Raw genomic sequence first — 27,927 nt, 5'->3', positions numbered from 1 at the left:
TATTTGGTACTATATCGCTTTATTTTAAATATGCGTACAATAAATAGGTTTGGGTGGTTACCTGGGCCATCCTGTTGCTGAGACCTCCTAACATTTGTCCTGCACTCTCCTCTGTAACCCTGTCAGAGTCATTGAAATGCATTTTCAGTTTAACTGCCTCCAAGTTTGAGTCTATTGTGGATTTGCTGTAATCTGAGGATCAAAATGACAATCCAGTGATTTATAAATAGATCCTCCAAATTATGTATTGCAGCCAAAGATAAGCATCTCTGATAATCTTGCAAATGTGACCACATTTCTTTTCAGAATTAGTATAGCTCTTTGTTTCATAATCATTCCATTTGTTGTTAGGGTGGTTTCCACCAAATTAGATCAAGTTTTTTTCCCTCTGTTTCCCTTGGAGTTAAAATTACCTTTCAGCAACTACGCTGTCTGCTCCTCCTCATAGCAGTCGTATACAAATAAATGTTTTGTCTTTAAATGTTTTTAACAGGGGGAAATGCAAAAAAACAAGGAGTCAAATATAATAATGCACTGAATTTTAATAGGAACCAGAGGAAAAACTAACAGAAGCAGAAGAAGAAAATGATAACACATAGAACTGATGAGATGACAGATGTGACAATAAGATGGGGATTCTGGGTAAATGTGTTCCTTGGATCTGCATCAGCTGTTAGTTGTGGCAGTCATGCTGTGGGTTTGGCACGCTGGATGATTGCCCAAAAGTCGAATGTACAATAACTAATTATAAAATATGCATTTAATTCTCAGGCATTTAATTGTTTCTATTTCAAATAAAAAAAAGCAACATACATATGTTGCCTGGAACCTAGTAAGGAATCAAAATAGATACAGAATAAAATTCTACTATAAATCTGCCTTTATAAAACTGGAGCTCCTCTGAGTAGCTCAAATGTAGTCACATAGAAACTTGTTGAATTGGAAACAAAATACTAAACAAAAGTTATAGTCGGACTGACTCAATTTATTTTACTTTTATTTCCAGATTCATGAGCCGCTTTGATGAGCTCCAATAGCTCAGTGAGAAAACCAGCTGATCTCTACATCCAGTCTGTTCCTCTGTTTTGTTTGGATGTGTGTCAAAGCTGAAGGTGAACTCAAAGAAAAACATACTTTTTTGTTAAAAAAAGCTTCTTGTTGAGTCCTCACAAAGCAAAACAGATCCCAGCCCTATTTTATTTCACTACCTAATAAAATATTTTCATATACCCCTTGCAATGCACTAGCAGACCACTATGGATACGCCTACCCCCGATCGGGAATCACTGTGCTACACAATGAAGGGGTTATAATAGAAATTGTGGGGTGCTGCCAATTACTTAAAATTCTCCTCTAATCAACTTAAGTGGGCATTTAATAATAAAACACACAAAACTACTTTGCATAAACACATCAAAGCTGTTTCAAAGTAGACTAACATTAAGCTTTCTGAGAAGCCCTGTTCATTGTGACACTGTCTGATTCGCAGAATAAAAACCCAGATTAAATGCAATACATAAATTATATTAAGTATTGCATCGATTTCATGCTTTGAGATTTTGTAATCATTTCACACAGAAAAAGGTCATCATTCAAATAAAATTTTAAAAATATTTTCCCAAAAGGAAGAGTAAACTTTAAACTAGACAAAAGCAAACATCTAAAAAAGATCCTCAATTCACATACTGTATGGCCCATGCCTGCTAAACATTGTGAGTTTTCACAGGAGCTGGGCGCTATTTTCAGCTGGCATTGGAGAGGTGCTACATCCTGGACGGATTGAAATTTGTCTCTGGGCTACAGAGAGAAACATGCAACAAACAAAAAAATATATATGTGCAAACTTACACTGAAGAAACTAACACTGAAGAAAGTGTAACATGTAAGTGTTCATTCAAACTAATGCTTTTCACTCTAAACTAGATAAAATTATTGATTTAATTGTGTAACTCATTCTTTTTGGATTTTGAGACATCAAGTTTGATTGAACCTGAACTAAATACACGTACAAAGGACCCAAAACAAAGTTTTTGATTTCTCTCAATATGTATATATTTATTCATGGCCTGCAGGTAATTTCTTTTGTTTGAGTCAAATGTGAACTGCGCTTTGCATGCAGTCAGAGCACGTGATCCAAATCCCAGACCATGACAGAGTGGCGCAGTGGCTAGCACCTTGCAGCAAGAAGGTTGTGGGTTCAATTCCGGCCCGGGATCTTTCTGCATGGAGTTTGTATGTTCTCCCTGAGCATGTATGGGTTCTCTCCAGGTACTCTGGCTCCAAAAACATTATTGTTAGGCTAGTTGGCTTCTCTATATAACCTCCTTAGGTGTGAGTGTGTGCGTGAATGGTTGTGTTGCCCTGCGATGGACTGGCAACCTATCCAGGGTGTACAGAGTTTGTAAGATGGGAAGTGAAAATTATTTTTGAAGTAAAGTCAAATGATATGTGAAAAATCTATTTTGGTTATATTTAAATTAACTGGTTTCTATACAAACATTCATTCTTGTTAATTTAGTTAAAAGTATATTAGGTTGGTCCAATGTCAATATATTAGTTTGGTTCATCAACTAAAATGTTTAGAAAATCATTTGGAACAGGGATTTTAAGTTGTGTCAAGTGCAGCATTATTGTTAACATCAACATGATATATTCAGGTCATAACAAGCGAACAAATTCAGATTCTGTGAAGTCAAATATTTTAGATGCAGTTTAGGGAAATTAACTAATTTCACTTTGATTTAAATCTAAAAGGTTCTTGCAGCATCACAACAGTACCTGCCCCATCATACAAAAAAAGAAAAGAAATATAAAGATATTAAAAGATAATTTTATTTGGTTTAAATTGGAAGACAGCTTGTTGCATCAAAGCACAAAGAAACAATCTAATGACAATACAAATTAAAGCAGCGTTTGGTCCACTACGAAAAGTAGAGCACACAGAACATTTTCAGGTTTATTAATCTGTCCTTTCCAGAACCAATGTGAGCTCCTTTAATTTTGGAGTCTAATTATTAAGCTTTATGTACATAAAGATAAAACTATATTGTTTAACTGTCATTAGCTGTTATCCCATAAACTGTTTTAGGATGTAGAAATTAAAAACTAATATAATTTTCAGAAATAGACACATTTATGAAATTAAAAAAGTGAAACAAAAATCCTTTAAGAATGTATTCTTTGGGGTTACATAAATGTGCTATTTACAGCTGCTGCCCATGTGATCAAAATGGAGTATGATACATGCCAAGGACAAAGCAGGGAGATAGTTATGTCAGAGAACAGGGCACAGCATCCTTTTTCGGGTCAACTCTTCGTCCAGCTTCAGGAGGAGAGTCAGGAAGTTCCGGTTGGGATAAATGGCCCGTTTTTTGACAATATGCCTCAGGGCATCTCTAAGTGAAAAATTGTGCTTTAACATGAGGTAGGACAGGACTAATGTGGCTGATCTACTCACACCCATAATACAATGAACCAACACTTTCCCTGAAGAGAAAAGAGGAGAAAAAAGGATTAAGAAAATTGATAAGAAATACATTTTTACTCAATTTAAAACATATATTTAAAGAGGTATACCATCTTTGCTCTTCAGGCCTTTATGAATGAAGTCTGCAGCAGATTTAAAGTATTGGCTGAGGTCAAAGTGATCTGAGTCTTCTGCAGGGATGCCAAAGTAAACGCACATGTTCCCATAAAAGCCCTGGTCACCGATGCTGCCCTGTTTGGAGTGGGCTGCGTTCAAAACATGAGTGATGCTGAACTTACATAATGTGTTTTTGTTCTGTGCAACAGCCCTGTGAATAAAAGGAAACAAGTCATTTTTAAAAACAGTTCTTATTGTAATATATAACCCCAATTTATAAGCACAAACTGTGCAATAATGTTTGCTTTAAATAGGCAATAAATTATAGACTGCCTCAAATATTTTGTTAGTTTAGTTTAGTTAAGGTTCTCCACCATCTCAGTGCAAAAATGATCAAAGTTGTAACACAAAGCTTGATGATATATTTCCTCTGCTTTCAAACACAGTACACTCACACATTTCCTATGTACAAGTTGGGCCAGACTTCATCCACAGGTGTGAGCTCCAGTTTGCAGGAGTCCAAGATCAGCTCAAGTTCCTTAATGACCACCAGATTCTGACGCTGGCCGTTCCTCGACATTCTTCCTCTGCTCAGAGTCCGACTCTGAGCAGACGCCTGCGCTGCCCCTGCTGCCACAACCCACTGCCCCTTCATCATCTCGCTGAAAGGCACGAACAGCTGGATGATTTATTGGGAAGCACTCAACCCTGCTCCAAAATTAGCCTGCAGTTTTCACAGCATTGGTTCTGGCAGGACGTTAGAGTTACCTAATGTTGCTGTGGGATTGATTGGTTTGTTTGTGTTTGATTCTCTCTCTTACTCTCAACACTAGGGTTATATTAGCTGAAGCCAGATTCTGTTAAAAATGCAAGATGTCATCCTAGTATAAAGATCTGTGGGAATTAATGATATGAAAAGGGACATTTGTTATTCTGTTTTAGGTTTGTGTTTTAGTTTCTGTTAAAGTTTAGCTTAGGGATCATTTCTAGATATATGCTTCCTTACTGTTTAGACATCTGCTTAGTTCCTGGTTCTCACCCTTGTTATTAAATCAAGTATCAACCATAGCTGTATATAATCTTTAAATCTTTTATCTGCTATTATCTGTCATTATTCCTGTATTACCTGTTTATAGTTTTCATATTTATTTATTTTATAAACTCTCTGTTTATATATACCATTTATAGTCAATACATACATAGTCTCTGTGCACATGTAAATAAAAATGTAGATCCTGTATAGCACTTCTGGATAGATGCAAACTACATTTCATTGCTTTGTACTTGTGACAGTCTAATGACAATATGGTTGAATTCTATTCTATTCTTCTACACTTAAACCTCTCTATCTCACTACATCAACTATGACTCAGTCGTTTGCAACTTAGTGTTTTGTTTCAAACATTTTTTTTTTTATCCAATAAACATCCAATTGACAATTATTCTGCCTGATTTTTAACCTGCCTTATCATTAAAATCAATGGCAACAACTGGGAAAAAGCTAAACTAATTTAACCAGCCATAAAAACTGCTTGAGCTAATTTTGTCTTTGGACACACAGACTTTGTTCTAGGTCAATAAGCTGTCGTATAAATCCTCTGTTAGGAAAAATCCAGCGCTGCTGTTGCACACAGCGTATGGAAGATAGGAGACTGAAGTGATGATGAATCATCAGGTAGGCCAAAACCAGCGCAGCAGAGCGGCTCACTCCCACAGCACAGTGTACAAAAATCTTCCCTAAAAAAAATAAATAAATAAAAACATAAGTATGAAACTCCACTTGCTTCATGTTTGTTAATCAGGAGCTGCCGACTCTACCTCCTGATGCCAAAGCCAGGTGGATAAACTCTGCTGCAGGGTAGAAAAAAGGCGAGAGATCGAATGTAGGTAGGTCGTTGGCAGGAACTCCGTAATATTTCACTGTGGTTCCATAGAAATCATCTCTGCCTTTGCAGCAGAGTTTCCCATGGGAGGCGTTCAGCACATGAGTGATGCCCAGCTGCCAGAGTTCAAACTTATTATGAGACATAAACCTGGAATGAGGGGAAGGTTCAGCATGAAGTATAGTTTTAATAAGCATAATGCATATATGTTGAAAAATGTATTTTATCCTTGTGAGCACCTGTTTATTTTAGGGGATTGTATGACAAACCAGCACCTTAAATTATTATAACATACCGTAGATTGTCAATCATACCCAGTTTTCATCTATTAGAGGTTCAATCCAGCACTACCAACACATTCCTCTTTTCAGCACTCCTACGGACTGAACATCAGGTTTTAAAGTCTTTCTGCAGATTTGTATTTGTATTTGGGTCTGAAGTTAAACATTGTCCTTCTAATAGCATCCAGTCTGAGTTCTCTGTATGTTTAGAGTTTATGTACCTCTGGAGGTTGAACCTCCATCCAAGACAGGGGCGCTGTAAGGAGGGAACAGTTAGGAAGATTCTTAGGGCCCTTGAGTGAAGGAGGCCCCAAAAGAAGAATAAAATATTTGTCCTGCTATACTTTTCAAATATAAAAAGAAAATCTCATAGTGAAATAAATTATTTTTAAGCGGTAAACAGCAAAACAAAGCATGAATATACTGACTAGTCCAGCATCGCATCAGTTCTCCCAGTCTGTCACCGGCAAATTAAACAAATCAATGCATCTTTATAGCAGTTTAAAAGCTTACATGCATTTTTTTGGGGGGCATTGCCCAATATCAATGTCTTTCATGGGGCCCCAAATTCCTGGCGGCATCCCTGATCCCAGACTTACATCCTGTATCAGATTATTTTCAAGGCTTATCCATTTAGACAAACGTGATGTAATTCTTTTGATAAAATTCAGATTTGTTGAGTGCAAGTTAAGTCTTTTTTTTATCTCAGTGATTCTCCTGCCTGCAGCTCCTCCAAAGTTTACATTCTCATTGTAGTTAAGGTAAATGGTTGACCTTTGAAAAGTCTAAATTTTGCACCATTCTCCTGTTACTGGACACACTACTTTGCAATGGTGTCAAAGAAAAAATCCAAATAAACATACCAAAGTTTATGGTTGTAACAGAGTATTGGCAGGGGCTGTACATATCCACATCCCAGGATACTCACATGTCTCCCAGAAAGAGATTCGGCCAAACCTCATCTGCATGGTGACATGAGCGTGGTGCTGAATGCAGGATCTCCTCGAGTTCCTGTAGAGTTGGAGTCTGACCTGTGCTGCATGTTTTATCTTTCCCCTCTTCTTTATCTGTCTCCCTTGAGTCCTCTGAATCACAATTTTCTCCCATTACAACACCCGTGGGTGGCTTTCCGTCTGTCATTTTTTTTAAGTGCTTGCTTACACCACTGTGTAGTTTTCCTGTAAAGCCCCCCCCCCCCCAATGTCAGTGACTGCCACAAACAGCTGGTGCAATCTGACACATAAATATACAAAACAAAACAAAAATAATAATTTAAAATTTGTCTGCAAACATGTCAGTCTTTAAGAGCAACTTTATGGGTTTAATAAAAAGGCCAAACAAAATTATTATTTTGCCCTTTTTTCTCCATGCAGTATAACAGTGCCTGTAGTTAGATCCCTGCAGGTCAAAGGACTGGCCAGCAGAGGGCAGTGTGTTCCAAACTGCAATCTTCTTGGCGCGCGGAGGTCTTCTTTGCTACTGTTGTTTATTAATACCGTCTTCCTGTTTGGTGTTGCCTAGATCTCTGAAACCATGATGCTGGCCATGACACAATCCTGGGAGTGGAGAAACAGGCTGAAAGTGTATTTGAGACGACTAACAGCACAGTGACACCGCGCCCCTTTCAAGGTAGTAAAACCTTAGTTCATATTATATTTAAAGCACGTTTACCCTGAAATACTGTGCCTTCTGTGACTTATTTAATCCAAGTTAAATATATCTACACACATGTTAGATTTTCTGTGAGAGCATAATGTATGTGGCTGGGTTTTGGGGACAATGTAAGTCCTTTGTTTAGCTGTCTTTGTGTGAGACACACTGGGAGCTTTCTGTGTCCTGCTGGGTGACACTGCTTCCCTGTGACTCAGTGGAAGATTTCTAAATGTGCTGACATGGCACTACTTCATCTCAAGTAAAGCCTCTGGAGCCTAGATTTAAAATAAGCAATCTCTCCTCCTGGTGCAGAGCAATAGCTGTGCTGGTGAGTCATTAATGTAAATATGTGTCACCTCTGTGTGGGGGCCAGTCTCTGGTGCAGCCTTTGGGGGATTTGCATTCACTCTGATAGTAAAATTAATTACTTTATCTTTTTCAGCAAAGCCTTTCTCTTGTTTGAGCCTGTATGACAACTTTCAGTGAAGTGACGTTATGTTGGGTGAGGCTGTTTACCCTAAAATGCCAGGAGAACAACCTGAACTTTTAGTTTTATCCTCACTCATTTTTTTAAACTTTAATTTAGAGTTATATCTGTAGAACTACAGTATGAAGATTGTTCCAAAACTTAGAGTTTGTATTGTTTCTCTCAACAGGAATCAAAGGGCGATGACACATGTTTTACAGCATAGAGATAATGAGGCTACCAGATGGTTAGAGAAGCAGGCTTTTCCTGCCTGCTCTGAGTTTCTGATGACTTTTAGAGTTTATGACTTTGCTTTTTGTTTTTTGTTTTTTAACTAAACACTACAGTAAACAAAAACAGGCATATTGCACTTGGTTGTGCTTCAGTGAGATTCACAAGATTAGACAGCATCTGGAGAAAATATGTTGGAATATGTAAACTTCGGATTTCAGTAGTGGTAAGGTTTTATTTTACAAGTTTTAAGTTATCATCACTTTGTTTTGCTAAACATAAAGCGACAAATAGTTATGGATTAAAATATGTGTTTAGCAGGTGAAAAGGCTGTTTTCCAAAGAAGATTTTGTATATTTTTAGAGCTTGGACTTACCGTTTTGAATCAGGCCTGGCATAATCAACAAATTTGTATATATTGTATGTAGGGCTGAAACAATTAATCAGATTAATTGTGATTAATCGATTATTGAAATAATCGTCAACCAATTTAGTAATCGATTAATTGTTAAATGGAGTAGAGAGAGTGTAAAACACGCCTTTAGCTGAGACAAAACCCACTTAGAGCAGTAATTATACAACAATTGTAAAAATATATAAACAGATATTTTAAGATATAGAAAAAAAGTTGTGTATCAATATACTTTATTCAGAACTCCTCAAGTGGAAAAGTTTGAGTTTCACCTGGTTTATTTTTGTAAAAAAACAACTTTTTTAAGGAACCTTTCTCAATTAATTGAAAATCGATTAGCAAAAATACTCGTTAGTTAAGTCCCTAATAACATGTAACATATAATGGGCGAAATGCAACTTGACTGACAGAAGGACACATAGATATGTTTTTATTGCTGACTTGCTAAACCAAAGTCAATATAGTGAAAGAGTGTTTGCCAATTAGCATTAATGTTAATCTAAGGTGTAATATATCTTAAATGCCAGCAGTGTTTCATGTATTATAGGTTGCAAGCAGTCTGCTGTAGTGGCTTTTAGTTCGACATGTGCCTTCTCAGCATGCAGACTATCGCTCATTCCAAAAAAACTCAACATGAATCCAGTCACGTTGATTCAGAGTCGCAGACCTTTGGAGCAACATCACTGTGAGCTTATCACAAAGGTCAAAAGGTAAAAACTAAAAAAGAGCTGAAGTACCAAAAGTCATTCATCTTTGTTGAGTCTATATGGAAGAAGAAAAAGTCACTTTGTTTCTGTCTAAAATCATGTAGTGTCTGCAACTCCCAGTGAGTTTCTCTAACCGATGAGTTCATTTGTTTTCTTACCAAGCATTAGGATATAGGCGATAATTGTTTGCTTTGGGTTGACCTTTACCTGGTAACACACTGCATACTTATGCTACAAGCTACAAAACACCCTGAACTCAAACAATGCATTTGCACTGAAAGCTCGCAGGATGTTATGATAAATCCCATGAAATGAAAGGGCTTCATAGGACATACTGGATGCATTTTCCAAACGACTTTTGATAAATATTTATAAGGTAAAGCAATAAAGAGAATAACTGGGCAGAATGTTGTATTTCTTTTAACTAGTAAACAGCTGGTGAAGGGATATATGAGTAACAGACTTAGTAATTAACCTTCTTATTTAGGCTGAAATAAAACTTTTGATTTTATTTTGGAAAATTAGAGCTGTACATGTGCAGGAATTTTGAACCTTTTAAGGTTTAACTTAACATTTGAAGATATAACTTGGCAAGTAAAGTCTTAGCCTATTGAATGTTTTGCACGATACAAATCTAGATATTAGTAGAAGGTGGATATGATCAGCAGAATGTGGTGCTTTGCAAGAACACATTAAAAGGTACTTTGACATGTACAAACCAGCTATTTTACTTATTTTTATGTCATTAAAACGACGAAGGTTTGCATATTTGTAAACACCTCTCAGCACAAAGAATTAGCAAAGAAATATCTGATAACTGTATTGTCTGTGTATGTATTTAATCCCCTTTAATGTGATATAATTATGATTCATGATAGTTAAAAGAATTGCAGGGCAACTGACTGCCTTTAGATAAAGGATTAAGTTGCGTTGTCACGGTACCATTGAAGAACATTAATGAACAAACTGCATCATTTAGACAGAGGAAAGTGGTGATTTAAGAATATTTAATTGATCCATAAGGAAAATTAAATATCAGATTAGAGTTGAGGAAAAATGCTTCCATCTAGAAATGAAAAACCAGACAAATGCAAACTAGTCTGAACTGGAAACTGAGAGTGTTGCTCTGGCAGAGCTGCACGGATTCACAGCTCAGGTGGGACAATTTCTGTGCAAAAATCTACTTAAACGTGCACTCCAGTAATCCGAATTACTGAATAATAATGCATTCTACATTTTATTTTAAAACCTTTTGATTTATAATTTGTATTTTACTTCTTGCAGTGTTCGAAGTAAATGCGAGCACTCATTTTCGTCAAGCATAACATGCATTTATGGTGCCTGTGTTTCTGTTTGCAGTAGGATGTCTGAGTCTGATGGCCGTGTGAGTGCCTGGAGCTGTGATCAAGTCGCCCAGTGGCTGCAGGGGGAAGGATTCGGGCAGTATGTGGACTTGTTGTGTTCGCAGCACCGCGTTGATGGCCTCAGTCTGCTGGCTCTGACTGAGGCCGATCTGCGGGGTCCTCCACTGAGCCTCACTGTTCTGGGAGACGTCAAAAGACTGACTATTGTCCTCCGCCGCCTCCAGAGAGAGAATAGATCAGAGCTAGAGGAGCTGGGTCTGTGGCCTTTAGACACTCCCCCTGCTGGACTCTCGCAAGGTGCTCCCAGGGTCGAGTGGAACTATGGGTGTAATGGAGCAGATCGTTTGTGTAACGGCACAGAGCTGCGTTTGAGAAACAGCAGCAGACTTGGCTGTGTGCCTGGGCCAACGCTCTGTCAAACACACTCCAATGGGACGTTTCATCAGCCAATGGCAGGCAGATTGGATCCGGAGGTGTGGAAGACCGTTCTTAGCTCCATATATGTGTTCTTAGTGTGTGGACTGACCTCTTTTGTCATGGTTATTGTGCACGAACGTGTCCCTGACATGAGGACCTATCCGCCTCTTCCTGATATTTTCCTGGACAGGTATGAACCAGCCTTCTTATCTTGTGCATTTTGCAATAACTGCCCGAAAAAAAAAACACACAAGGGGATTTCAGTCCTCGCTAAGCAACTTAATCTCCTTGGTTCATGAACGTGTTCTCCTGCTGCTTCATCTAATCTACATACTGATATGAATGTTGTCCCTCTTTCTTAGTGTACCCAGAATCCCTTGGGCTTTTGTGATGGCTGAGGCTTGCGGCCTTATCTTGTGTTACATGTTTGTGTTGATCCTGCTCCTTCACAAGCACAGGTGCCCATACCGATTCCAATCACGCTCCAGTCTGCTCGCTATGCCAAGAGTTTGATCCGAGCTTTTACCCCGTCTGTGTTCCAGGTCAATTCTTCTCAGACGGTTGTGCTCTCTGATGGGAACGGTGTTTTTGCTTCGTTGCTGCACCATGTTTGTCACCTCTCTTTCTGTGCCAGGGCAGCACCTAAAGTGTGCCAGTCTGGTGGGTAAAACAGAGGAGATACTTTAAAGATAGTCAAGTACTGTACATTAATGAGGCAAGTTTTTATTCGCTTTGTTTTTATTTTGTCCCGTCAGTCGTATGGCGACACCTGGGGAAAGATCCAGAGAGCCCTGGCCATATGGAGTGGGTTTGGGATGACTCTTACCGGTGTCCAAACCTGCGGAGACTACATGTTCAGCGGACACACAGTGGTCATCACAATGCTCAACTTCTTTGTGACTGAATGCAAGTATCATTATTTGTCTGCTTTCATTGTCCGGTTTAAAATAATTAGGAATAGCTGAAGTGAAAATGTTGATCAAGTTGTTTTTTTCTGTCTGGTCTAGGATCAGTTAATAAATACTCAGGAATACCCAAAATATTCATCAGCATCATTTCTAATTATATTCCAGACAATTGTATAAAAGTGAAAATGACTAATGTAAGTTGTAAACAAACTTCTTGAGTTGTAGATACCAAAATTGGAATTTAAGAATATACCAATAAAATAATAGTAATGTTGTAAACTATTTATTGTTAATAAAACTAGTGCACTGTAAATACATTTTCTTTTTACTGTATTACTCATATTTAGGAAATCTGTGTGATTGTTTGTCAGGTTGTGTAACAGTTAAAACCAAAGCTTTGTTTATTTGTTAGCATGGTACCAGACTGAACAAATAAGGTAATAAAATGAATATTTATAATCATCTTAAAATAATCTGTGTTGAAATATTCACAGGTTTCCCACACAGTCTAGAAAAGTAGGGAATTTTATTTCAGTATGTCCCTGGTCTGGATTATCACTGAAAATATAATAAAAGATAAAGAATAGAGTTCTCTATCATATTGTCAAAATGTTATGTCTGTCCTTCCTAAATTCCCTCCTTGCTCACTGCCTCTTCTTTTTTCATCTCTCATGTCCTTCTGTTGTTCTTCGCTTTCTTCACTGCATCCTAATTCCTATCTTTCCTTAGTCCCTGTATTCCTTCCTTCCTCCCATTCTTCCCATTTCTTTGTGTCCCTCGTTCTTTCCTTCTTTGTGTCCTTTTCTCATCCTGTCCTTTCACTTAGACCCCTGTGATTCCTAATCCTGGCCCACGTGTTTCAGGTGTTCCCTACTGACTTCAATAAATAGTGTGATTAACTACCTCCTGCAGAATTTAAGTGAATGCTTTTGCAATAATGCAACTATTTTAATCGGGCGTGCCGTAGCTCCGATGTCTCTGAGACGCCTGGAAAATTATGAAATGTTCACCAAAAAACACAAAAGACTTAGACTAACTACTAATTTATTGTACTTTCAGACACGCCAAGGAACTGGAATCTGATTCATACCATCTCTTGGGTGTTAAACCTATTTGGGATCTTCTTTATTCTGGCGGCTCACGAGCACTACTCCATCGACGTCTTTATCGCCTTCTACATCACCACCCGCCTTTTCCTCTACTACCACACCTTAGCCAACACTCGTGCCTATCAGCACAGTCGAAGAGCACGCATTTGGTTCCCCATGTTCTCCTTCTTTGAGTGCAACGTAAATGGACCCGTCCCCAACCAGTATAACTGGCCCTTCAACAAACCAGCCTTTATGAAACATTTAATTGGATAAATAGTTTTCAGGAATAGTTGAGCTTTCACATCAGTGCCTCAAAATATCCTTTTATTACATAAGTATTTTTTTTTTCCTTATTTACAAAATGAATCATGTTTTACTCAGGTTCAAATTAATAGTTTAAGATTTTATACTTTATACAAAAAGATGAGAAAATGTAAACCACTGCTGTCAGTCTGCTAAATATGAAGCTAGCAGCTAGTTGTCTAAAAAGCAGAAATAATCTATAGTTTTAGCCAAAACTGAAGAAAAAAACCAAACACATTTGATCGATCTAAGTAGGAAATGGTGAAAATAATTATTTTGGAATAGCTTTCTGCTAAATCTAGCTTCAGCTCTCTCATGATATGCATATTCCTTAGTTGACAGATCTGACAGAATATGGCTTTTACTACATGTTCCCTAATATTTAAATCGCACATTTACAAATGGATAAAAAACACTGACTTTTATTTTAATAAAAGCAAAGTGTATGTGGCATTTTCTGGACGATAATACACTTTGAGTTACTACTATCGTTAACTTCTACTTTGGGGATGTTTACATGTCATTTGTGTTTTTTTTTTGTTTTGTTTTTTTTATCTAACTCTGTTTACAAAATAATGCAAATGACTGTGTTTTACAGACTAAATCTGCTGAAAGCTCATGTATTTTTGCAAAGAGTGCTTCAGTAAGTGCAACCAAACTCGCCTTTTCTCTATATGCACCCTAATACCTTACCTCCTACAGATTAACAAAAAAAAATAAAAATCCACTTCAGGGAGATTTTTATTTCTGCCTTTTTGCATCAGAAATGAATAGCTGCTTTGTTATCAGTTTTAAATTTAAAATTCAGGTTTTAATACTATTGTTTTTTTTTCTTTTTTTTTGGTTGGCATCTTAAATAATTACTGACGATATCTTAATATGAAGTACTTTACATTCTCCTTTATTTGGTTGACAGAAAATTAGTCAACCTATGTTTAGATCTTTACTATAACCTTGCCTTTTTGTAGTAAATTGCCTTTGATCTTATGAATTGAGTTAACAGCTAAGGAAAACTATTATGTTGGTCCTAAAATGTAATTCTGTGTTTAGAAATTTCCAAAAAGAAGCATGCTGCATCAATTCGAAGGCAGTTGTCTCTTTCTTCTAAAAAAAACAGGCTCTTGAATGTGCAACTTAAACATGATCTGTATTCGTGTTCTTCATCTTAAGTGTCTGATATCACTGTTTAAATATTTGAATTGAAGATATGCAGGGCTGCACACCATCCTATGTGACCCATCACTGTGACTCATCTCTCAAACACTGACCTGTTTTTGACTGGATCAGATCTCATCTGATCACGACACATTAAGACTCCTGTATGTTTTAGAATAAATTTTTTTTTGTACTCTATGTTTCAAGTTTGTTTTTTTAAGGTTTATATACATATTAGTAAATAAAACCATCATTGCAGACAAAGTGTAAATATTATTTGTGAATTTCCCACTATCTCAAATTACTCTCTGCTTATTCAGTTATTTCAGTTTGGTCTGTGGATGAAATCAGCTTTTCAAACAGTAGAACAACAAAGACTAGTAAAACCAATAAGAAGGTATTGAATTATTTTGTTTTTCTTTTTTACAGATAATTAATGCTGCTTGATACAGTCAGGAAATATGCCTGAGCTTGAAGCAGCAAATAACTGTTCCCAGAGAAACGCATTAAAATTCAATTTGCACAACCAGAAAGTCAGTGCACTCTCTCGTGTTCTGTAATAATATGAAATCATGACATCTTAACTCACACAAAATGCAGTCAATTCTAATTGCAATGTTGCTTTCTTAGCTGTAATAAACCCAAATTTGACTGATGCTTTAATAAACTAGGAGACTATAAAACACCATGTTGTGGTAAATCTTTTTTTTTTTTTTAAGGCTTCTCTTCATGTGCTTGTTTTTTGTCTGCTGGGTCTTTTTGTCCCGTGTCACTCTGACTGCTTCTTCCAGGAGTTGGTGATAAAAGATTTGACAAACCCTCCAAAAGGTGAGTAATATTCTGCAACCTGAAGAGATAGAATGCAGGATATACAATAAAGGGCAGGAAAAGAATTGGGAAGGTTTGTAGCTTTCTTCATTAATTGGAAAGCTTTTAGAAAAGCCAATTGGAATTTTTGCTTAGTTTTATAAAGATACAAACAAAAAAACATGATTGTCGTAAAAAATTGAGAATCATCTTGACGGAAATTATGGCTACTGTTGGACACATTTCTTTTTTAGACTTGGCTTCTGATATATATTAATCAAAAATTACACTTCAAAAATCATAACAGAAATATGATTATCAGGAGATGTGCATTTATCAGAGAGAGAGAGATAGGCACACCAGCTGCTTCTTAAAAACAGGTTTAAGTTTTTTATGTTCAGGGTGTGTGGATGAAGATTGGAAGCAGCTTGGCTCGAGTCTCAATGGGTAAGCAATTGCAAGGAGTGTTCCTGCACAAAGCAGGGTTTGAGCACCTGCAGCTTGTAAGATTTCTATCCGGTTCTTGTTCATAAAATATTTCCCTCAATACAGATTTTTTTTTGTCTAAAACAATATATGTTTTTGCTTCTTAACACAGAGTCTTTATGGTTGCATGAAACCAGATCTCGATCGCAATGCCTACTATATCCAACATCTGCCTCCTGTATGCTGGTTGTGAGATCTCAAGTGGATGTTACCTCCAGGTGCATGTGTGAAAAAGTAATTGCTTTAAAGATGGTTAATCTTTATGCATAATAAAGGCAGACAGCTGAGGAGGGGGGCATCAGGTCTTTTTGCTTGAAAGATCTGTGAAAACTGAAATTGTGTTTTTCTATTTCCTTTTTGATTGAAAAAGTAGAATTTTGATATTGAAGGACAATTTGTTCCACTTTATTTTCATTTACCTGGAACATTTAGAAATAGGTCTGCTATATATAGATCAGAGCTTGATTAAACATAAAGCCTGGTGAAAGAACTCATAGAGACTGAACTTTTTTACATTACAAAAATCTATTCAAAGGCGCTTCATTGGGTTTGTTAAAAAGCAGAATAAAGTAGTAAATAACTAGAAAGATTAATAGATTATACATGATTTTAGATTTTCAAACGTAAATATATGGGAATAACTGGACATGCATAAATTCCAACTTCCTAAATCCATCCATCCATCCATCCACCAGTTTGGAGACACCAGTAGTAGTCATGTTATTTTGGCCATGAGGTTAGCTGGAGTACCAAGAGAGAAAAGTTTGTCAAAGAACATTAGGGAATAGAAAGAATATGGCAACCAATGATGCACAAGGAAGAAGCAAAGAGGCTTATGTTTCACACTCAGTCCTGCATTCAACAAATTAAACCTTTATGGAAGAATGGCAGAAAAAAAAGCCATTAATAAAAGAAAAAGAAGAAGTCCTGGAGGGAGTTTACTACAAATCACATAAGGGTCACTCTTAAAATTTGGAGACCAGTACTATAATTAAGAAAGAATATATGGTGTGTGGTGATGCTTGTCTTCAGCAGTGACTTTGAAGCAGATGAGAGCTGATGTGGATTGGTAGAGTAAACATTGGAGAGCAGCATTTCTGATAGAAAACCATAAGCAGAAATCTCTAAGTTCATCCTTCCACCAAGTAGATCTTAAAATCCAGGCATGGAGTTAATTACATTACCGTACATATGTTTGTTGTATAGTAGATTATGTGATGTGTGTGTATTTTTTTTATTTTTTATGAAGACAAACAGGTGAAACATTCAGCCCATGCATCTATGAAGCTGGTAAAAACACACTCCAACATATGACTTCAGCAATTTATTTATTTTTTTTTTTTTTTGCTCAAGGGTGGCTAAATACGCATGAATGTCCCCAGATTTTTATTTGTAGAAATAGTGAAATTCCTCTAAATCTATCTGTAGAGGAGCTGAGCAGCTCTTTTAGTAACTGACTTATACACTTATGCCAAGTTATTTCTTTATCAGTATTTTTTATTGTGATTTAATATGGCTTGTTCCCTATATTCTATCAAGGATCCCTCTGAAGGCACCTGTGAGTTTGTTGGAGATAAAGGCGCCTGCTTTGCCAAACGTGTCCTGTTAGTCAGACAAAACACATGAGAGTAATTCTCTATGAAGACCCAATGCAAACCCTAGTGTAAAAGAGACAACTTTAGTTCAACCTCAATATGCTTTTTTCCTCTTTGTGTGAAATGTTTTCATTTAGTAACAGTGCTTACACACAGTTCATAGCCAATGAAAAACATATTACAGCAGCTATCATAGTTTGTCTTGTCTTGATTTAAATTCAACTGGTAATAACCTTGTAGCTTCCAGCTGTAATTTTTCAGTCTGCTAAATGTTTGGCCCACAGTCTACACAGCAGCCGATGTAATATAATGATCCCACCACTGTGTGACAGCAAAGATCGACCCTCATGGGGTCTCCTGCACCCAAATGGCTCCAACAGCCCAATTATAGCTGTTCTCCCACCACTGCTGTTTCTGCCAGAAAGGCTCCGGCTATTATGATGTTCAGCTCCTTCTACAACTCTCCACCCTGTGGACTCACACCTGTTCAGAGCATCTTCTCCTGCCTTCAAGGAATCACAGAAACTCTTTGTTCAGCCTCCGCCACACGTGAGTGAATGTCTTCCAGACAATAATGATGTAATGAATAAGATAATAATTCAACTGAAGTGATTTGGAATATTTAATTGCGAACAGTGTGGATTATTTCTATGTGATCATGTTGCTTTGTATTCAGACATAAAGCTGTTTTGTGTAAATTTAGGTTAAAACTAATTCTGAGGGATGCATTTAAACATTACTGTATGATTGACGTTATTTTATGAGATGTATGTGCAGTTTTAGCATCTAAACTGAATAAAGGAAGCAAAAATAAATGAAAACCTGAGGAAACAAGACTTACTGGCAGGGCTGTATAAAAATGTGAAGATAAAAATTCATTATTACAAAGGAAATGTATTTAGAGGACTCGCCTACAATCCACGACACCTCAAGCAGAGAACAATGAACCTCAGGTCATTATCATAGGATGAGTAGAGCAGACGGTTTTCTGCTATCTTAACACAGAGAAGCATAAGAGGAGAAAAATGTTATCATGTCGGCAGTTCTTTAGATCTGTGCTCAATGGATTCATGTTTGACATGATACTGAAAGACCAAAGTAGGAAAGAAAAAGTCAAGATCACAGCTTTTATTTTTTTAAACACAATGTATGCTTTGAATAAGCAGTTTGATTTTAACATGAAACATTTTTTGTTTCAGATGAGCTGTGTCCTTATGGTTTTCTTTTTCTCTGTGATTCCTATGTAGACAAACAGCATTAAATCCCCTAAACGCCTGAACTTTGATGGCTTTTGCACATTATTATAATAAATATTCTACCATGAACCATTCTCATAACATCATCAAAGGGTTATAGTCGCCAATAAATGTGATGATGCCATGCATTGACAAAAGATATCTAATAAACATCAAAGCAAATAAAAAGGTACTTTAAGATTAATAAAGGAAAAACATGTTGCCACTTTAATGTAAGAACAAAAAAACAAGGGTAGCAAAAATTACATTTAGCCATTTGTTCATTGCTATGTCTGCTATTTTCCGAGAGATGGAAGATACTGTAGATGGAGAAAAGAAGAATAAAATTGGGCGGATGGAGCCGGGCAGGTCTTGATGTTCTCTTACCCAACAGAGATTCAGCTCAAAGATGAGGCCATCAAAATATCACTACAAGCTTAATGTCCAGCTTATGGTTGAGATCCTATAGGGTGAAACTGTTCAAAGCAACAGGTATCTTTTCCAGTGTTTCTGGTGAATATCTGATTTTAGCTCTACATCTAACCAGTGGTGGCAATACAACAGGCACCCCTTTAACAAAGGATGATCAATGCTACGCCACGCTGCCCACAGCTCAGTCCACACACTGACAAGATAGGTTAGTACGGAGGCAGCGTGAAGTGACAAGTGCATGTGCTGCTAATAGAAAGTGACAGTCTCATTTTGTTTATGATGTTGGCTTTCACAGCACATGGCAGAGGATCGAGGGGAAATAGTTTGAATCCATTTTTAGGGGTCTGACAATGTCACGCCCCTTCACTTTGACGTACCACATCAGTCACTGTGCAAAAGCAAAATCTCTACTGCAGGGTATGCAAGGTAATTTTTAGAATCACAAAGCTGTTATCTTCGTCTTGAAAAGCATGTGACTTTAAGGGCAATGACTTTACAGGAGATATATCAGCTTGTGCAAATACACAGTGAAGAAGGGCTGGTTGTAATATCAAATTAGTCAATAAAAACTTTATTTTGTCCCCTTATGTTATTTAGTAGTTGTTTAAAGTAGCATTTTTCCTCAATTTCTTTGGATACAGATCCATTAAAGTGTATTTTAGAGGCCAAATATCACGTTTTGGGTTTTTTTCACTTGTTATAAACAGTTCCTTAAATACAATCAAGATATATCAAGACACAAACTCCTTCTAGTGATGAGGGCGAAGTCAGGAGACATTCAGCAGGAAGACAGATACATAACAAAAAAGGTTTCAATTACAGCGTTGTATAATGCTGAAGGATCTTGTAAGCCCTTTTTTTATCTATAAACTTTATTCAATCCAATTTAAAAATACTTTATCAATCCCAAAGGAAAATAAAATAATATTTATAATTTATAATAATAAATTATACTCACAGTTGCATCATTGTTAGTCTATTGCCTGATTTCATTTTCTTACTATTGGTACAGCAGATGAGGAAATCTGAGAAAGCACCGGAAAATATGGATCAGGACTGTATTTTATTAAGAGATTCTAAACAGGATACTTAAAAATGCCAGGAGCCTGATAGATAGGATTGGATCGATATTACCAGTTATTGCACTTTCCTCTGACAGCCGAATTACATTTTTTTCACTTAATTTACTGCCAAGCTCTTGCTTGAGTTAATGAAAGATCAGTCATGTTCCAAGGCAATCAATTCAACTGACATTTGAAAAATAATGTAAGCCTTCAGAAGATGCATCACTAGGGACCGTGCATCCATTGCTGTCAATCACTGATGTTCATCATTAGTCATCTCAGAGGCGATTTGATTATGTTTTTTCTAAAAAACCTTAATACAAGACATAAATATTGCAAGTTTTTTTATCATTAGGCAAGGGTTAGCATTAACAAATCTATCCAAATATTTTGTTTTTGCATATAATTCACACACAATCTGTTGTGAATAGATATTTAAACTCGTAAAACTCATTGTACCTAATTATTTTTTTTTTTTTACCTCTCTTTTTCAGATGTATGTTTCAAGTAGACTGGAATGGATGGTTAGTTCCAGAGAGAGATGTCCTTCAGTGCCAACACAAGCAAACCTACACCAGCATTACCTCTGCTCTTCAGTGGCTCCACCGCTTCACACTCTCTGCTTTGGGAGAAGGAAAGGGCCGATCAGGACTCCGTACAGGGATGGTCTACGAACAAAACCCACATTATCTCAGACCTCTCTGTTCTTGAGCACGAAGAGCAATGCCACATGTCCCCCATCCTCACGACATGCCTTGTGGTATGGTACAGTGTTACAATGGTGCTGGGGCTGGTAGGGAACATCGGCCTCATTTGCATCATCACCCATCGCAGAGAGAAAGTCAATGTCACAAGCATTTTCATCTGCAATCTGTCATTTTCTGACATTTTGGTTTGTGTGTTCTGTCTCCCCTTCACTGTCATTTATACACTTATGGACCACTGGGTGTTTGGGTCTCTGCTGTGCCGTCTGGTGCCGTTTATTCAGTGCGTCTCTGTGACAGTGTCAGTGCTGTCTTTGGTTTTCATTGCTTTAGAAAGACATCAGCTCATCATTAACCCATCTGGATGGAAACCAAGCATTCCCCAGGCCTACATGGCTGTCATTTTTATCTGGGTGCTTGCCAGCTTCACATCCACGCCTTTTTTAGCCTTTCAGTTGCTCACTAAAGAGCCATATACCAATGTAGTGCTACCACTCCACCCACAGCTGTCTCCCCATGTTTATCTCAATGCATCTCCTCCCCAGTTTGTCTCACCTTCCTACAGAAACTCATCTGTGCCTTTAAATATATATCGCTCTCTCTTCTCTTATGTCCCCACCTCCCCACACATGGAAGCCTGTGTGGAGCAGTGGCCATCTCATGAACACAGGGTAGCGTACACCACATGGCTTCTTCTTTTCCAATACTGCGGTCCACTCTTATTGGTACTACTCTGCTATGTCAGGGTTTTTGTTCGCCTTCGTCACCGCAAAGACATGTTGGACCGTGCCAGGACCCCAGAAAACCAGCGCATCACCAACAGCCGGCGAATCAACATCATGCTGGTCGCTCTCATAACAGCCTTTGCCCTTTGCTGGCTGCCCCTCACCATTTTCAACGTGTTGGCCGACTGGAACCTGGAGGCTCTGCCCGTCTGCCACCACAACCTGCTTTTTTCCCTCTGCCACCTCCTGGCCATGTCTTCCACCTGCATCAACCCCATCATTTACGGCTTCCTCAACTCCAACTTTCGACAGGAAGTGCGGGAGGTGCTGCTCCACTGTCGCTGTTTCCCACAAGAAGAAGAGTTTGAGCGTTTTCCCATGTCCACAGTACACATGGAAATGTCTCGCACCTCTGTGCCTCCTCAGTGCAGAAGCAACTCAGTGTGACATTCATGCATACTTCATGTCTCAAAAGTAGGAGCTAGTTAAATAAACTTCAGTTCATGTAGTGTGTATTTCTGTGTTAGTTCTTCTTAATCTGTACATCCATATAATTAACATGGTAACTAATAAAAGTATTTGTTTTAAAAGATTAGAGGTAATTTAAAGGTTTTAGTTTAAGGTTGTTAAAAAGATGTTTGGTTAAACACCTATCACAGCTACAGCATGTTTTGTGGTTATAGCATTTTTGCAATGTAAATGTGATTTTTACAGTCAAGAATAATATGGGTAGTTTTGTGCTTTATGACAAAGGTAAAAATATATGGCTTATTAACATGGTTTACATTTCTTTTGATGAGCTAAGTTGTTTATTAGCTGTGTTTGGGCTTTGTTTTGTATAAATATTAAAATGTCTATTTATTCGTTATGAGCTTATGGAGAAACTGAACAGCAGAAAAGTAGTAGGAATCACTTTATAATGCTAATTTACATGTCCAGAAAAATTGTTGCATGTTTGAGGTTTTACTGCTCAAACATTTTGTTTAACAATTTCGTGTCCATCTGTACTTTCATGAAATGTTTTACTCACTTTGTGATATAAATAAATAAAAAGATTTCTTCAATTTTTAGCTTTACAAACAATATTACTGTTACCTATAAGCCAAGTTGCTAATAGGTTGATTTAATGTTTCCTTAAATTGAAAAGTTTGTGTACTTTACATTAGTTTTCGGTAAATTTTATTTTGAAATATATGACTTTGACCAAATATTTTAGACATCCTCATGCAAGCTTCTTGAAAGCGTTACCCCTTTCCACCTGTCAGAACTAGAGTCATTTGCTCATATACACGTTTTTAGCTTTTACTACCAGGCTTTGAAAATATGAACTTTGTTGTCTTTAAGTCACTTTGTGACAAATTTGTTTGAATGCAGAGGATCACAGTCCATTTTTACGACCTATTTTTCCCATGCTTACACTCCGATGTTGTGATATGTTGCTTCAATATCTCCTCTTGATCTTCTTTCATTGCATTGACACCTGTTTGTTTATAACAGCAGCCTCTCCTGCAGCTATAATACTTTATGGTTCGGATGGTGGTGTTAGGTTTGCAAAATGTAAGGTCTTTGTTCATGAGCACATTAACAAACTAAAATCTAGCTTTTCATATTGTTTTTGGAGTAATGGTTTTCCAGTCACTAAGTGGTCTTTTAGCCAATGTCAGTACCAGATCCACTTCACTTTTAACATTGACAGTTTCTTTCAAGCTCCTGGCAGTATCTTCATATTGTTCTTCTGTTTTTCTGAAGTAAATAAGCACAGTTCAACCTAAAATGTTTATAATATCATTATGATGTTAATGCTTGCCTGTAATTGATTAAACAGATAAATGAGGCACCATTTGGGAAATGTATTGTTCCCAAGGATTTAGAAAACATATGGAGGTTTAAAATTGTCCTCATGATCTCTTGCCCAGTTAACATTTTTTTTTTTTTTTTTTTATGATTTAATATCAGGAGGAAGCGTGTTGGATGATCGTTTAACTGAAATGTACAACATGTATACTATCAGAGACTGACAAACTCATGACATCATTCAAGCTTTTCCAAACTGTTTTATTTAGGAGGGAATGCTGCAGGTATTTGATTGGATGCAATCTGCTGGATTCCCTTTCTACATTATACCTTATAACCAATTTAAAAAAAACTGAATTAAAAAGCATTGTGTGGTGACTAGGATGTAATTGGAATGTAGGTTATTGACTTTAAAACTTTCTGTATGGTTAGATTAAACTGAGTGATTTGTAATGAAAATGAGGCATTGTTGGTTGTGAATTGGTGCTATGTAAATAAACTGAACTGACTTGGAATAACAGTGGTCTTAGTTTGGTTAAACTTCAAAAAGAAAAAAATGTACCTTCAAAATGCTATCTTACAATGTTCTTACCTTTAAGAAACACAAAGTAGTTTGTCAGTCCTTTTCAGTATAATGTTGTATAACTAAATATAATTTAAGTGTATGTCTAATTGTTAATGCCACTATATCAGTTAATATGACTTACTTAAATAGTTATTATGTACTAGTTATCAGCCATGTTGCATTACTTATTGGTGGTCACATACCTCAATTTTTATTCATTATTTTAACTTGTGTCTGGTGTAGAGCATGTTTTTTTCGGCTCTTTATTTTTTAAGTAACTTCAATACAATCTCCAACACACTTAAGATATGCTAATACATTTATTCTTTCACACAGAAACAATAACATCCATTTAGGCTCTTTAAGGGACCACTCATAATGGCCGGGGGAAAACAGACAAACCTTTCTAATGTGGTCCCTTAAATAATAAATATGTAGCTACTGCAGCATGTAAAAGAAAGTTAGAATGGCTCATATAATTGATAAATGCATTAGCCTAAGAAAAAAATCATTATTGTTTGTAATTCTATGAAGTAGTCTTCTGTACTTCATGATTTCCTAAGGTTGAATAATTGTCCCCACACACTGTTCTAAAAAAGAACGGAACAACCTACTGAAACAGCAACCTATTATGGTACCAGTCATATAGTCATATTTAAGTATTTCTTGAGTAGTTTCAACAATAAAAAATTTGACTGCAGCTCAAGGACATCATTATTCAAAACCTGCATTATGTATTCTCTCTAAAAGTTTGTACTGTGCAACTGTTTTTATTATTTACCAAGTTTTTATGTCACTGATGGGTATACAAAAAAGTATTAATATTAGTCTGTCTACTTTTACATGTTGATTACATACTATATATTTTTTTATGGATTACTGTTCCCACAACAACAGCTTAACTGTTCTCTAAAGATTTTACACAAGTGGATTTGCACTTTGATGAGAAAACCAAAATTTTAGTTTTAGCTAATGCTCTATAAAACCTTAAGCCTAACATCTAGACTTTATGCAGGGAAAAGGTTTATCAATAACCAAACATGCAGTCATGAAAAGCCGAATTCGTCCTCTTGGTAAGTGACCAAATACTTTTGGCAATACTTCATTCATTTGCATGAGGATCCCTTGAGAGACAGGAAATTAAGCCTTGTCTCCATGGTGACTGACTCTTTTTTTCTTTTTTAATCCAAAACTTTATTGAAAAGTTGCAAATTACAAAACATTAACAAAAAATATCACAAGATATAGAACAGTATCTGCAAAGTAAGTGTTCAATGATGGAGTACAATTAGAATAAAAATATAACATACTTTAACTTAAATAGATAACGGAAGAGATTCAAACACAACAACAACAAATAAAAAACAAAACAAAAAAAGGCAAGATATATTACATTTCTCCAAATATTTCCTGAATTACGTTAACAGTGTGTATGCATTTTTTATTGTTGATTCTTTGGATAAAATTGAAGTAATTTTTTAAATCATTTTCAAACACAGGGAAGAAAGGTCGACCTTTGGAAAATTTGGTTTTGTGTATGTGGAATTTTGCAATTAGAATAATCAAGTTAACCAAGAGTTGCATTTTGTTATCATTATTAGTATAGTTTAAGATGATTTCTTTGGCTTGTAATTTAATTGGTGTGTTGGAGTGCTATATGATGTAAACCTCAACTTCTTTCCAGAATATCTGTGAAAATTTACATTAAAAAAATAGGTGCTTAATTGTTTCCTCCTCAGTATTACAGAATACACAGTTGACATCAATATTAACAAATTTTGCTGAAAAAGCGTTAGTAGGGTAAATGTTATGTATAATTTTATATTGGATTTCTTTTATTTTTTTGGAAATTGCAAATTTGTGTGGAAGGAGCCATGTTATTTTCCAGGTAATATCAGAGAAAAAGGAGGACCATACAAATTTCCTTCTTGGAGTCCATGGTAACTGACTCTTTTTTTTTTATATATACATTGAAGGTTTTTATTTTTGTTTAATTCAAATACTATTGCTTAGGTTTTGCTAAATGAGAAAACAAATTAGTTTATTTGAAATAATAATGATAAAGGGCATTTTTATATTATAGCTCTTTTATGTCCAACATAATCAGGAAATTAATGACTGCTGCCTTGACAGTTGTCCCAACAACAAGCAGGGCAAGCATGTAATGGCTAAAGATGGTGGCTTTTCATAGAGTGTGTTATCTGAGCACAACAATCATAGAAATAAAAAAATAAAAGAAAGAATGCAGAGATAAACACAGTGAAGCACTTTCATAGGATTCATACTTTCTAGCAGACCAACAGCTCCAAACCTTTATCTATTTTCTGCAATATTAACATTCATAGAGCAACTGAATTCAGAGTTTCACATCAGCTTTAAAATCTAAATGCATGTAATACATCTCTGTCTGGGTAGTAAATGATTAAACTTTTGTGTTTTTTTTACTGGAATGATTAATCTTTGACATTATAATAAATAACAAAGCAGTACTATTCTAATGCTATGCTTTATATCTCCTCTGTGCAATAAAGAATTAAACATTGCATCTTTTTTAAGCCACTTGTTTCATTTTCAATGAAGCTCTATTTAGTAATAGTAATAATGTGTGGATTTTTCTCTTAAACATTTTTTTTTAAGTTTCTGTACACAGCAACAATCCATATATGACAATCTTATGGTCATACCGGTATATGCAATATACAATCCATGGTGACCGACTCCATAACTAAAGAACGACGCGTGTGACGTGTTAGCCAATCATTTCCTTCCATCCCAGAATGCATTAGGATACAAACTACAGGCGCGAAGTACATTCACTCACTGACTGTTATTAATATCGTTAAACCTTCGTCAACACATTAAGTGAGTACCAGTTACTAAAGTATACTGTTCAGTGTTTACTGCCACATGGTTGTACTGATTCGAAAAAGTAAAACGAATAATATTTTGTGACGGAAGTGTTCACGCTAGCACAGTGCTAACGGCTAGCTTTGCTAACTTAGCAGAGAAACGGCTATGACTATCTACGATGCATGTATTGTTAGAATCATTAGTTTGCTGCCTGCGTAATTTGAACAGAGAGTACATTCAAAATTAATGCAAAGGAAAGCCCCCAATTAAACTGGATTGGTTAATCATATGAAATGGAAATGTCATGAAAGCTGTACAAAACGAAATTTCAATTAAAAGTTGTATAAGTCATATTCAAGACATTTAATTGTCTTAAGAGAGAAGATGAATGTATGACTCGAGTTCTACTATTTAAAAAGGAACTCGCGGTAATATATTTTCTACCGCCACTGTCTTTTAATATAAACCTGTAATAGTTTGGAAATGTCTCATAATTCTTCCTTTAGGATAAAAAGCCACTTCCACAACAGATCAAAATCTTTTTATCCTGTGCTTCTAATTTCTTACTAATCTAGTTAATAGGCAGACAAAATCTGGACTGGAATCAGAACATCTTACTGAAATATAATATATATAAGGTTTTATGATATTGTCTTATCTGCTTAATTAGATATATGAAAATCAAACATAAAGTAAACAAGGTTATTAATCCCTTTACATTTCTTTATCCAACTCATAATTTCTGTATGCCCGCAGAGGGCATTTATACTTGGAATACCACACAAATCAGATTGACCTTTTTTATATTATTTTATTATATACCAAATTTAAAGTAGACATACCGTGAATAACAGGATGATAACATTTTAATTTGTGTAATACAAATACTTAGGTTAAAAACAAAAAACAATATGGTATGCTTGCTCTTTCTTGTCTCTGTTATATGATAAAATTATTTCCTCTGTTTTTAGATACACAACAGATTTTTATGAACCTGTATATTCTTAACAGGTTAATTAGACATTTTATTATTATTTTTTTGATTGTTAGCACTGCAATTTCCTTTAATGGTAGCTTATTAAAAGCAGTAACTAGTAGACTGTCTTGAAACTGGGTTATACTATGGTATACTATGGTTGATGCTGGGTTTCTAGTAGGGCTGCAGCTAATGATTATCTTGCAAATAAATAATTCTGTCAATTATTTTTTTGGCTTA

The 27,927-nt window shown here is 36.2% G+C and overlaps 5 protein-coding genes across 6 annotated transcripts in view; 3 read left to right on the top strand and 2 right to left on the bottom strand.

Moving 5' to 3' along the window:
- Nucleotides 1–2,881: 2,881 nt before the first annotated feature.
- On the bottom strand, nt 2,882–4,960 carry LOC107084561. The gene is made up of 3 exons (XM_015374463.1): nt 4,039–4,960; nt 3,577–3,794; nt 2,882–3,486 (listed from the first exon to the last, which is right to left on the bottom strand). Exons 1-3 carry the CDS (start codon nt 4,239–4,241, stop codon nt 3,275–3,277), a joined length of 633 nt encoding a protein of 210 aa, XP_015229949.1. The 5' UTR covers nt 4,242–4,960; the 3' UTR covers nt 2,882–3,274.
- An 89-nt stretch (nt 4,961–5,049) lies between these two features.
- On the bottom strand, nt 5,050–6,877 carry LOC107084562. Its single transcript, XM_015374464.1, has 3 exons — nt 6,676–6,877; nt 5,402–5,616; nt 5,050–5,320 (listed from the first exon to the last, which is right to left on the bottom strand). Exons 1-3 carry the CDS (start codon nt 6,852–6,854, stop codon nt 5,121–5,123), a joined length of 594 nt encoding a protein of 197 aa, XP_015229950.1. The 5' UTR covers nt 6,855–6,877; the 3' UTR covers nt 5,050–5,120.
- Nucleotides 6,878–7,238: 361 nt separating this feature from the next.
- Nucleotides 7,239–15,124, top strand: LOC107084566 (sphingomyelin synthase-related protein 1-like). 2 transcript variants are annotated; one of them, XM_015374468.1, is made up of 6 exons: nt 7,239–7,376; nt 10,576–11,187; nt 11,360–11,455; nt 11,540–11,657; nt 11,753–11,903; nt 12,965–15,124. In XM_015374468.1, exons 2-6 carry the CDS (start codon nt 10,580–10,582, stop codon nt 13,267–13,269), a joined length of 1,278 nt encoding a protein of 425 aa, XP_015229954.1. In that variant the 5' UTR covers nt 7,239–7,376; nt 10,576–10,579; the 3' UTR covers nt 13,270–15,124. The 2 variants fall into 2 exon arrangements, with proteins under 2 accessions (XP_015229954.1, XP_015229955.1); XM_015374469.1 differs by having other exon boundaries at nt 7,270–7,376; nt 10,579–11,187.
- A 2,622-nt stretch (nt 15,125–17,746) lies between these two features.
- Nucleotides 17,747–23,792, top strand: LOC107084586 (neuropeptide Y receptor type 1-like). The gene is made up of 2 exons (XM_015374493.1): nt 17,747–17,891; nt 20,568–23,792. Exon 2 carries the CDS (start codon nt 20,615–20,617, stop codon nt 21,947–21,949), a length of 1,335 nt encoding a protein of 444 aa, XP_015229979.1. The 5' UTR covers nt 17,747–17,891; nt 20,568–20,614; the 3' UTR covers nt 21,950–23,792.
- A 2,831-nt stretch (nt 23,793–26,623) lies between these two features.
- The window catches only part of mcph1 (microcephalin 1), a 39,711-nt gene continuing 38,407 nt past the window's right edge, over nt 26,624–27,927 (top strand). Inside the window, exon 1 of the mRNA XM_015374525.1 lies at nt 26,624–26,723. The gene's annotated coding sequence lies outside the window, so the exon portion shown is untranslated. The remainder of the gene's footprint in view (nt 26,724–27,927) is intronic.

The sequence above is a fragment of the Cyprinodon variegatus genome, unplaced genomic scaffold (genome assembly GCF_000732505.1).
Source record: "Cyprinodon variegatus isolate N-32 unplaced genomic scaffold, C_variegatus-1.0 Scaffold104, whole genome shotgun sequence".
NCBI lineage: Eukaryota > Metazoa > Chordata > Actinopteri > Cyprinodontiformes > Cyprinodontidae > Cyprinodon > Cyprinodon variegatus.
The sequence above is the reverse complement of the archived record's forward strand: the minus strand, read 5'-3'. Positions and strand labels throughout refer to the sequence as shown.